The sequence below is a fragment of the Lycorma delicatula genome, chromosome 1 (assembly GCF_047948215.1).
Source record: "Lycorma delicatula isolate Av1 chromosome 1, ASM4794821v1, whole genome shotgun sequence".
Classification (NCBI taxonomy): Eukaryota; Metazoa; Arthropoda; class Insecta; order Hemiptera; family Fulgoridae; genus Lycorma; species Lycorma delicatula.
The window spans coordinates 378,113,810-378,126,138 of NC_134455.1; the positions used below are offsets into that span (position 1 = coordinate 378,113,810).

The window sequence follows — 12,329 nt, forward strand, 5'->3', positions numbered from 1 at the left end:
TGAAATTATACGATTTTGAAAATGTCTAATTTTTATGGCCCAGTAATAAATATATACACTGTTAATACTTAACAGTATAAATTATTATACAAATAAACTAACTATTAGAAATATATAAACAAATTGAAAAAATAATTATAAACATATTTATTTTTTTGCTATATTAATGTTGTAAAATATAACCATTTACAATATATAAAATAAACTTATTAATTCATTTAACCCGTACTGTTTTATAATTATATTTGTTTAATTTTATTTTTTTGCTACAGGTAACTGACAAAAAACATTTAACAGCGCTTGAAATAGATCCACTTCACATAGGGAGTGGTAACATTCCATTGAATCCTGCTGATGTTGACGTCCCCTTGATTAAAGTTGAACTGGTTGATGTAAAGCAAGAAGAAGTGGTAAGACGATTTAGACAATTTAAGGCAATTTTAAATTATTTTCCTTTATCACTCTTATTTATTATTTATTCTGTGCTTTAATAGTAATTTTCCAAATATTTAAAACTCAGAATTGTACTATGTACAATCAGTATAATGATTGATTTAAAAGAAAAATAATAGTCCAGTAAGTTCTTGAATATCTTTAAAAATTCTGACATTTTAATTTTGAGATTACAAATTGTTGTGTGGTTTCAAAATTAGTAATGAAATATTTCAATACACTTCAATTAACTTTCCTTTAATTATCTTATTTACTTCAGCGCTTCTCTTCTTCTACCACTTATTCTTTTCTTTTTCTTGGTGTTTTTCTGTTAATCTTTTTTTTAAAGTTGTCACAGCTTTCTGTCTTTTTTTTTTTAAAAAAAAGCTCTGAAACGGCAGCAACCACCATGGAGGTTAGCGATGGAAAAACTCGTCGCAACCTCCGGTCACTAGGCGGGAGAAAATCTCACCTACCATGTTGGACTGCCCCAAGGCATGGTCAACGCTGGCGAGAGCAATCTCCGCCATTATAAGAGTGCGCCTGGTAGCCAAAAGTACCGCTGCAGCTCTCTGTAAGGCTGCAGCAAAGGCGAGTTTAGGGAAATACAGAGTTTTCTGCATTCCAAGGGAGTCACCTTTCAGCTCCCAAAAGATAGGGAGCTCAAAGTGGTTATCCGGGGCATCCCTTATGGGGCCATAAAGAGAGGTAAAAGAGGAGCTGACCTCACTCGGTTACGAGGCAGTTTCAGTTAAAAAGCTGACGACAAGGGACGGAAGTGAGACTCCCATGTGCCTTGTAGCCTTAAAATGAACGCCAGCCACCAGGGGCATTTATGATCTGGAAAACTTATTCTATTATAGAATTAAGGTGTCTATTATAGAATTTGTGTCTCAAGGAGGTCCGCCTCAATGCCAAATGTTCGGCCACTTTTCGAACTATTGCGGCAGAGCACAGCTCTGCGTGAAATGTAGTGGAGACCACGACACGGCGACATGTCTAAAGCTGCGCGAAGAGCCTGCCGCATCTGCAAACTGTAAGGGGCCGCACCCGGCCAATTACAAGGGCAATCCTTATTATAAGGAGCAGCAGGGCAAGCAAAAGGGCACCCAGAAAATGTCCGCTGTTACTGACGGACGTAGCTGGGCACAAGTTGCCGGAGGGGGAAAACCGAGCCCCCAGCCGCGGTTTTACCAGGTGGTTTTACCAGTGGCATTGCCAAACCCTGGCAGATCAACCAAGGTCCCAGAAATTCCACGCCCCACCAAAAAGGCGTTAACGACTCCCTTCCCCTGCAGCGCAAAATAAATATAACCCTTGAAGGAGAGTTATGGTATGGATTTCTTGCCACAGATGTCCTAGCGGAAATTCTAGCAATATTGCCTCGCCTGCTCCAAGCAAAATCTCTGAAGGACTCTGTATTCAGTCCATCATAGAGTGCCTCATGAACCTACTATCTAGGTATGGTCGCCAATTCACTAGTAGGCAAGACGGCAGAATTTTGCAGTCTGGCCGAGGATCTACTAATAGACGTGATACTGTTGTCTGAGACGTGTCTGAACGCGAACAAACAACTGACCATTCAGAATTACTTTACGTATAGGACGGATAGGCCAGTACGACCCGGACTTCCTGCCAGCGGCGGAACCGCAATTTTAGTCCACAGACACCATATACGCATGCGGGTTGACCTCCACACTAACATAATGGAGCAGACTTGTGTACATGTGGAGCATCTAGGCACGGTTTATCGGCTGATTTTGGCTTATAATAAACCAAACTCAGCAGTACCCGGTGCAGATCTAGATGCCGTGCTAGAAAATTGGGATGGGTGCATGATACTCATGGGCGACCTCAACGCTAAGCACGAGTCTTGGAATAGCAAACTGACAAGTGCAAATGGCAGGTTGCTATACGAAAGGACACGAACACGCCGGTTAGTCATCATAGGCCCCGAGGTGCCCACCTTCGTTCATCGAACGGGCAGATCGAGACCTGATGTACTCGACATCGCAATCATGAAGGCGGTAACAACTCCGGTCATGATTGAAATGATAAAAGACCTCAGCTTGGACCACTCTCCTGTCTTATTGGAGTTGGGCCAAGCATGGGGCGGCCGAGACCCCCGACAATATCCCGAAGGTCAGTGAATTGGAAAAGGTTCTATGAAACTCCAACAGGATTACAGACCAACTCCTGACCACACCAGAGGAAATCGACGGCAAGGTTGAACGCGTCACATCATCAATAACTGAGGCTCTGTCAAACAGCTCTACGGAAAAGACCAGGAGGCCTATCTGTAATAATCTCCCACTTCACGTCTTTGATGCTATAGCAAAAAAGCGCTGACTGAGGAGGAGGTACCGAATCACCGAGGTGGAGTCCTTTCTCCAGACCAAGAAATAGACCAAGTCACTGAGGCGGAGGTTTTCGCTGCAATCAAAGCCACAAGCCCCGACAAGGTTCCGGATGTTAACGGGATCGGTGCCTGCGCATTCCGGAATGTTCCACCCGCTCTTATAGCGACCATAACGACGCGATCGAGAGACTCCAGCGGCAATTGGATCTAGTAGAGCCGTGGCTCGATATGTGGAGAATCAAGGTGAACGTTGAAAAATCGGTGGCAGTGATGTTCACATATAAGACACGTGCTCCAGCCAGGCAGCTGGAAATCTCAGGTGAGAAAAATATCCCCTTTGGGAAAGCATTTAAGTACCTGGAGTAGTCCTGGATAAACGGGTTACCTTAAGAGAACGTGTTAAATATGTGACCCAAAGGGCAAAGGCCGTCTGGGCTTCACTATACCCAGTACTGAATAGTGCCAGCCCATATCCACTGGTGACCAAAATGCTCATTTTTCGGCTGTACGCCCTACCGATTCTAACATATGCTTACCCTGCATGGGGAGCTTTGTTGAACTCCCCGCTTCAAAAGAAATTTGAAGCCATCCCAAACATAGCGTTGCGGACGATATTTGGAGCACCGTGGATCGTCAGAAACGTCACTCTTCGCTACGATGCGGGACTGCACACCGTATCCTTAGTGGAGGTGGTGCAGTCACGCAGACTGTTCGGAAGAGTGGCCGTGTCCGAACACTGTCATCTCCAGGACATCTGCCGAGAGGACCGTACTCCACAGGGTATAAGAAAACGGCCTCATGCCGTATTAAACGAACCACCGTGAAGAGGCGGTATGAGAATAAAAAAATTACAAACCAGGCTTAGGAGCCTCTATATCGCGCAACCTATAAATGGAAACTAAGAGACCACAATTTCATTTAGTCAGCATATGCGGCTCCCTCTAGAGAACGGGGTACATTTCTCCATCCAAATAACTAGGGCTCCGGTAGGCACATTCCTGCTAGCCCATAGGTGCTGGTACCGAAAGGATTTCAACAGATGGACTGAAAGGGAATCACGCCGGGATTACTAGGCTCAAAAGCTTAGTCTCACACGGTCAGAACCAGTAAATAGATTTCACGATGTTCCATACGGATAGGAATGCAAATTACCAAATCCGTCCATAAATAAAATTAAAAATTTATAACCGCCACCAAATAACCGATGAAATCCGTTCGATAATAGAAAGATTCAGCAGCAAGGGACATTGTCCAGGCTCTGCGATCTGTAGGGAGAAATATTGAAACTCCCGCCATTCTTGCATTCCATTCCGTTCCAAGACAGCAATAAGACTGAACAAAATTAATTCATTCCTAAATCCAGTGTTTAATACAAACACAGCTTGAAAACACAGCCGTGTTTTCAGCTACATGTTTTGACCTGCGCAGACATGATTAATCTTGTCCATATAGGCTTACTCTTCAGTATTAGATATGATGTCATAACATGTGACTGGTATTATTTAATTCTTTGTCTCGTATTGTTTATTTATAGCTTACAAATTATGTAACAAACTTAAACAATAAAAAATGAGCTAACAAAATACAATATAGGAGCTTAAAATGAGCTTAATATTTTGAAAAATCAAAACATCTTTTAAGTAAAATTTAAATATGGTGGGTGATAGAAAGATTCTGAGTTCATATTCATTTTCAGCATCAAAAAACAGATTAAAATCATGTATCACATGTTAGGAAAAAAAAATTATGTTATCATTGTAATCAAAGTTGTCCATTGAATTTTAGCAAGTTTGTCACAAGTCTGAGCTGCTGTATGTGTGTGCATTGTTGTGAAGGAGACGTTGCGAATCGGTTGCCAGCATCGTTTGTTCGTTTTGATATCATCCAAAAACTGGCAGTTATATGTCACATTTACCGTCCTTTGTTCATGCAGGAAATAAATCAGCAGCATACCTTTTGAGTCCCAAAACATATTTGCCAGAACATTTCCAGCTGACAAGCATTTTTCCCCTCCACACATACAACTAATTACAAGCAGCCCCCCCCCCAATATTCACTGCTTTTCCTCAGTTTGTGGTCCTTGCAGCAATATTCCGTTGATACATAGTGAGCAACGTAAAACTGGCCAGATAAATGAAACCATGCCTTGTCTGACATGAAATACAACATTGGGTATATCTGTCTACCAACAACGTTTTCAAAAAGCCAGTTGCAGTAATCCAAGTCATTTCAGTTTGTCTGTCTCCTTCAGTTGTTGCACAGTTGTAACGCGGTATGGTTTCAGTTCTAATTCATGAATAATTTTACAACAAGATGTGTATTTAACAAAGTTTTTTGGGATAATTTGTGTACTGATTTTTTTTTTTTCAATATCGGCAATGGCCTGTGGAGTCCTAACAAAAAGTTGCCTATTTCATTTTGCATTTGAAACCGAATCAGTTGTACACCATTTTTTAAACTAAACCATGCATGCTATTCTTCGCTAGGATACAGGTATTCGGAAATATTTGTATTAATACTTGACGTGATTCTTCAAACGATCCAGAATAAATATACGAGGTCTGTAAATAAAGTAGACTGGTTCAGAAAAACTTTTTATTTGCAATTCAATTGTATATGGACTCTATCACCTTCAAAATAGTTCCTTAAGGAAGCCATGCAATGCTTCAAATGGTTTTCCCACTCTTTATAGCAATGTTGGAACTCAGAAACCGGAATATCCTTCAGATGGTCGGTTACAATTTTTTTTTGTTTTTTACTGTTTCAAAATGGTGTCTTTTGAGGTGTTTTTTTAGTCACAGGGACTCAAGTCAGGTGAATAAGGTGGTTGAGGAATTACAGAAATGTTTTTCTTTGCCAAAAACTCATTAAGTGTAGTATGACAAGGTGCATTGTCAGGAATGTAGCATCCAGTTGTCTTTGATGGCTGATCTCACGCGAACAACTCTTTTCCGCAGTCTTTCAAGAATTTCTCAGTAAACGTATTGTCTGTCCTGTAGGCAAAAACTCCTTATGGACAATGCCATTACTATCAAAGCAACAAATTAGCATGGTTTTGATGTGCTTATTTTTGCTTTTTTGGGACATGGTGAGTTTGAAGTCTCTTACTCTTTACTCTGGAATTTTTTCTGGGTCATATTCAAATATCCAAGATTCATCACCAGTAATAACATTTTTTTAGAAAATCAGGCTCAGTTTCAATTCACCTTAGAAGATCACGGCACACTTCCACCCTGTTGTTTTTCTGTTCGACAGTGAGGTTTTTTGGGACCAGTTTTGCACCAGCTTTTTTCATGTCCAATTTGTTTGTCAAAATTTGATGGACTGTGGTATGGTTCAAATTCAATTGTTCTACAATCATTCTGACAGTTAATCGCCAGTTGTAACATATCAAGTCTCTGGTTCACTCAACATTGTCATTACTTTTTAACGTTAATGGTCTTCCATAGTGTGGATCATCCGCAACCGATTCCCAGCCATCTGAAAATGCTTTAAATCACTTAAAAACTTGGGCTCGTGACAAAGCGTCTTCTCCATACGCCCTTTTCAATTTTGAAAAAGTTTCAGTAGCATTCTCACAGAGTTTAACACAACTTGATTGCACAACCTTTCTCATAATTAGTATCGCTCATTCTTTTAACCCACAGAAGACTAAAAATATTAATACATAATATAAATCAGCTGTTCATATAATCATATGTTTACTAGTAACTCTACAGTGTTCCCACTTTGACTGCCAAAAAAAACTAAATATTGCACTGCAACAAAATGTATACTGCACTGACACATAACCACTTGACAAATGGCAGCAGCAATCAGTAATAACATAAACATCCACTCATTGCGCTAGTTGTGTGAGAGTCTTTCATAAATAGTGTTGGATAGCGGTTTCATTATGGGTTCAGTTTTATGTTGCTCACACTATTTGAATGACTCTCGTTATGAGACATAAGTCCTTCTCTAACTTCTAAATTGAAATTGGCAAGTATGAAGTGGCCTTGCTCTGTAAAGGTCAATCAATCGGAGATGTAATCCTTCATGACATCAGGCCTTGCAAACTATTAGTACTTGGATAAACTGGACAAAATTTACTGGGAGACCTTAGAACTTCCACTGTACAGTTTAGATTTATCCGCTTGTGATTTCTTTGTATTTGGACCGTTGAAGGAGGCACTGGAAGGACATGATTCCAAAGTGACCACAAAGTAGAGGAGTTCATGTACAATTGGCTTGTTATATATCCTCAAACCTTTTATGAAGAAGGGATCCACAAGCTCCTCATATGTTGGGAAAACATATCTTGTATTTTTTTTATTTTCAGCTAGTAAGTGTTTATTAGTCAGGTTTATATTTGACTATTATTTGGTATTGCGGCAAGTAGATGAAGAAAGAAGCATTGGAAAAATATAGTTAAAAGAAGAGACAGACTTATAGGCCACATACTAAGGCATCCTGGAATAGTCACTTTAATATTGGAAGGACAGGTAGAAGGAAAAAATTGGGTAGGCAGGCCACGTTTGGAATATGTAAAACAAATTGTTAGGGATGTAGGATGTAGAGGGTATACTGAAATGAAATGACTAGCACTAGATAGGGAATCTTGGAGAGCTGCATCAAACCAGTCAAATGACTGAAGACAAAAAAAAAAAAATATTTGACTATCCAAATCTTAGTGTTATTTTCCTACCTTCGAATTTTGTATAAGTAAAAGTTAAAAATAAAACAAAATTAATCTCAGCTGTCAATTGATTCAATTTTCACTATCAAATGTGTAAAAAAGATTTTTTTTAAGTCAGTTTAATTCGTAGTACTTATCTGTAAATATGATGCTGAACAGTTATTAATTAAATAATTATTGTTAATAAACCATCAAAACTAATATGCAGTTATATACAGAAACATCATTTTCAGTTTATCATAGATTAATTTTTTAAAAAATTTTATCTAATCTGCATGAATATACTCATTCCAGTACAGTTTTAATTTTAAGTTTTATTAAATTTTTATTTCAAAATTAGGACAGAGCAGCCTTTGAATACGTATACCTTTAATAAAGCTACTTTATTAAAGTTTTAGCTGATTTTAGAACAAAATCAGCTATTCTGAAATTATACATATAGTTACTGTAATGCATAATAAATTATTCTCTTTCAGGACCTTGGTGAAGAAGCAATTAGTAACTCAGAAGTGGAAACTACAGAGAACAGTTTATCCTCAGGAAATCTTCGATCTTGTTACAAATTTAATTGTAATTTTATAGAAAATAGAGATTTAAAGCACAAACATGATAATATCTGTGGTGTGTCGTTCAGAAATAAAAATGCTACTACGGTACAAGAGTTTGCCAGCAAAGATAGTGAAAAGCATGGATTTATGAGGGATAATAGTAAACCTATCAGAGAAAAATATAAATGTAAATATTGTAAAAAAACATTTAAATCTAAGAGTATTTTAAAATGTCATATAAATAACCACACAAGTGAGATAAAGTTTACATGTAATATTTGTAATAAGCATTTTAAGAATAATAGTAATTTAAAGGTGCATCTTTCCATACATACCGGTGAGAGAAAATTCGCATGTAATTTTTGTAATAAGTCTTTCAATCAAAATGCCAATTTGAAGAAGCACATTTCTATTCACACCGCTGAGAAAAAATTCACTTGTAATATTTGTCAAAAATCTTTTAAACAGAGTGCTCATTTAAAGGCTCACATTTATACTCATACTGATGAGAAAAAATTCACATGTAATGTTTGTCAAAAGTCTTTTAGAAAGAATTCTTCATTGAAAACACACCTTTCTATTCATACTGGTGAGAAAATATTCACATGTAATATTTGTAACATGTCTTTCAATCAACATGTCAATTTGAAGACACACATTTCTATTCACACTGGTGAGAAGAGATTTACTTGTAATGTTTGTCAAAAATCTTTTAATCAGAGTGCTCATTTAAAGACTCACATTTATATTCATACTGGTGAGAAAAGATTCACATGTAATATTTGTCAAAAGTCATTTAGTCGTAGTTCAGCTTTAAAGAGACATGTTTCTATTCATACTGGTGAGAAACAATTCTCTTGTAATCTTTGTCAAAAGACTTTTGGTCACAGTAGTTATTTAAAGAAACACCTTTATGTTCACATAGGTGAGAAAAAATTCACATGTAATTGCTGTCAGAAGTCTTTTAGTCATAGTAGTTATTTGAGGAAACATCATACAAAAGTCCATTCTGTGAAAATATCTGCTTAAGATTTTGCATAATGAGCATTGGCTGTTTAACTGGTGATGATGAAAGAAAAACCGTTGATACATAAAAACATCTGAAGTATGAAGTAAATATGTATTAAAACTGTACTTTCTTAGACAAGCATTAACATTATGATCCATTAAAATCCACATTACATTGGTAGTGTGTAGTAAGTTTATTGCAACTATCTGTGACAGGAAAAATACTACTATAATAATCTACAAATTACATTTGTTAAAGAGTGCATTATGTTATAAGGTATGTTGCTAGCAACTAAGGGGGTAATTCACATTTTGAAAATTAATCATTATTTTTTTTAGCATTATTTTTATTTCTCTTTCCATAATGATTACTTATACTTACATATGAAGACTTAATTAATATGCCATTATACATAATTGAGTCTGTATAATCCGGCCACGCGCTACTCTGGCACATTCACTAACGTGGCATTTTTGCCCAGCTGCCTATGACTTTTAAATAGAGTGGTGTACCATGTTACTCTCCATGAAGCAAAACAATAGACTGTCAATGTATCAGTTGGTGTGGGGGGGGGGGTCAACCAGAATGTCACTAGGTGGGTGCCTCTTTGAGCATTAAGAGTAAAATGAGTAGGATGTCGTTCAAGTTAAGTAGTAAGTGCATAATTCATCATTGTTTTTTTTTATATTTTCAGTTTTATTAGACAAACATAATTTTGCTATTCTTTAATTTAGTTTGTCTTTTGTTTCATTGCTGTATTGTATTTGTATCAGATCTCAATACAAACACAAACATAAAACATTAAAATTAGTAAATAAAATGAGATCCTTATAAAAATGGAGGCTGTAGTGAAAATAGTTGATCTTTCAGATGAATACGGCATTGGATATGCAACAATCTATGACATTACAAAGAACCCTGATAAAATTTATAAAAATCAATGATAAGAAATTTGAGAGAGTTCCCCCAAGTTGAAGAGAGCCTCTACACTTAGTTTTTCCAAAAGCTTAAACACGCTCCTATTTCAGGGGAAATAATCAAGGAAAAAGCAGTGTTTTATCAATGACTTATGAAGAAACACAATTTCAATGCTAGTGTAGAGTGGCTGGACAAATTTAAAAAGAAGTATGGCATCAGGCTGTTGATTACCACAGGTGAAAGCTCTCAAGTGATGATACTACAGCTGCCCTATGTAGAAAATTTAAAAACACTAAAAGAAATGAATTTAAATCTTGACCAAGTCTGCAATGCAGATATAGTGGGCTGTTTTGGAGGCTGCTATCAAATAATATTTTTGTTAACCGTAATGAGGTCAATGCTCCTGGACATAAAATGACGAGACAGAATTAACTGTATTCCATGTAGCAATGCAAGTGGGATACACAAACTTGACTTGTTAGATATAGGCATCAGGTAAAATTGTTTTTATTTTTTGTAGTAGACTTAAGTTTTAACTTTTTTTTAACCATTTAGCCTCTGGAACCACTATAAGGTGTTGCTTCATAAGGAATTACCATAAAATGTTACTTTAGAGGATGAATGAGGATGAGATATATGAATGTAAATGAAGTGTAGTCTTGTACAGTCTCAGGTTGACCATTCCTGAGATTTGGTAGACCTGAGACTGTTCAGGTTGACCACCCATACAGTATTTTAGTATTAATTGAATTTATTTTTTTGTGAAACAATAGTTTTTGTGTGTATGTTAATACATACACCTACTTCTTCCTTCTAAGTTTATAATTTCCACAGATATTTTCATTAAGAGCTATTAAATTCACATAGATGCTGAGCAATAGAAAATGTTGGAAAAGATATATATATATATATATATGATAGACACTATACTGTTTTTGTTTCCTGTTGTGCACTTACAGTCAGTTGGACTGTATGTTGATTATATAAGGAATCATGTAATTGGAAAACATTATAGTGTTCATATTACTTTGCCATAAAATACTTAAGAAAATAACTAAAAGGTTGTTGCATATTATATAATATAACTAATAAGTTATTTACAATAGCATTTTTCAGGTGATGTGTAATTTAGTATATAAAAAAGTCTTTGATAAAAAAACTAGTTTTTTTTTTAATGTAATATCATTTCATTAATTAATTATTCTAGCGTATCAAAATATTTAAGCCTTTTGCTTTCATAACTTTTAAGTTTGATAGATATTATGTATGTTTTACACAAAGAACATTAGTGTACTTATTTGTTATTTTTGTCACAAACTGAAATTATTACACGTTCTAATAGTTTCATTTTAATACAGTCATGCATACCTTGCTTTTCATAACAGTGCCGCCTGTTGTGGATTTAATATTATCCAGATCATGGTTTTCCACTTTATCCAGATCATGGTTTTCCACTTTTTCCAATTAATAGAGTTAAAATGATTCACTTTTAATTAAAAATAGAATAAGATATCCATTGATGATGTTGCACATGAGGGTGAATCAAAAATGAACGGTAATATTTTTTTTATAAATTTATTGATTAATATATACAAAATCCTACCTTCATCATTTATGTATATAGTCTCCTGCATAATTTACACACTTTTCCCAATGATTTGGAAGCTTGAATATTCCTTGTTCATAAAAAGTTTAAGGCGAGTTGTCAACCAATTATGCACACACTCCTCGACGTCTTCATTGTTTTCTAATTATTCCCCTCCAAGCAATTCTTTCTAGCGCACAAACAAAAAATAATCACAGGGGGACAAATCTGGACTGTAGGGAGGGTTTCCCAGTGCATCTTTTACAATTTATCCCTTCTGAAAATCGCAGTGTGTGGGCTGGCGTTGTCATGAAGAAGGATGACATCTCTGATGGGCATACCCCGTTTTTTGTTTTGGTAGGTGGCCTTTTTTGACTAGCAGCTGGCAATAGTAAGCTGCACTCACATTCCTTGATTGCGGAGAAAATCAACGAGTAGTAAAGTAAAACGTTGAAAATCGATGAGTCAAAAAAAAAAAAGTTGCAAGAACTTTTTTGGGCGACAGATGGGTTTTGGCCTTCACTGGGCAGCCCTCATCCTTCCTTCACCACTCCTTACTCTCCATTTTTGATTCCAGAATGTAATGATGGACCCATATCTCATCACATGTGACAATGCACTTCAAAACATTGTCCCCTTCTTGCAAAAGTCGATTCAGAAGTCTCACAGATTTCCAACCTGACCTGTATTTGAATTTCAGTCAATACCTCAGAACCCATTGAGTACTAATTTTTCTAAAGCCAAGATGATCAGTGATAAAGGATTGAACAGTCCAATAGCTGTTACTCACTTCGGATGCG

The 12,329-nt window shown here is 36.5% G+C and overlaps 2 protein-coding genes across 2 annotated transcripts in view; both read left to right on the forward strand.

The window, feature by feature from the left end:
- LOC142317963 (uncharacterized) overlaps positions 1–9,580 on the forward strand; it is a 212,881-nt gene extending 203,301 nt beyond the window's left edge. The window contains exons 21-22 of the mRNA XM_075354495.1: positions 273–410; positions 7,946–9,580. Of these exons, the coding sequence (XP_075210610.1) occupies positions 273–410; positions 7,946–9,046 (1,239 nt within the window). The 3' untranslated portion in view covers positions 9,047–9,580. The remainder of the gene's footprint in view (positions 1–272; positions 411–7,945) is intronic.
- Positions 8,081–12,329, forward strand: part of LOC142317297 (dynein regulatory complex protein 9-like) — a 37,765-nt gene continuing 33,516 nt past the window's right edge. The window contains exon 1 of the mRNA XM_075353728.1: positions 8,081–8,204. The gene's annotated coding sequence lies outside the window, so the exon portion shown is untranslated. The remainder of the gene's footprint in view (positions 8,205–12,329) is intronic.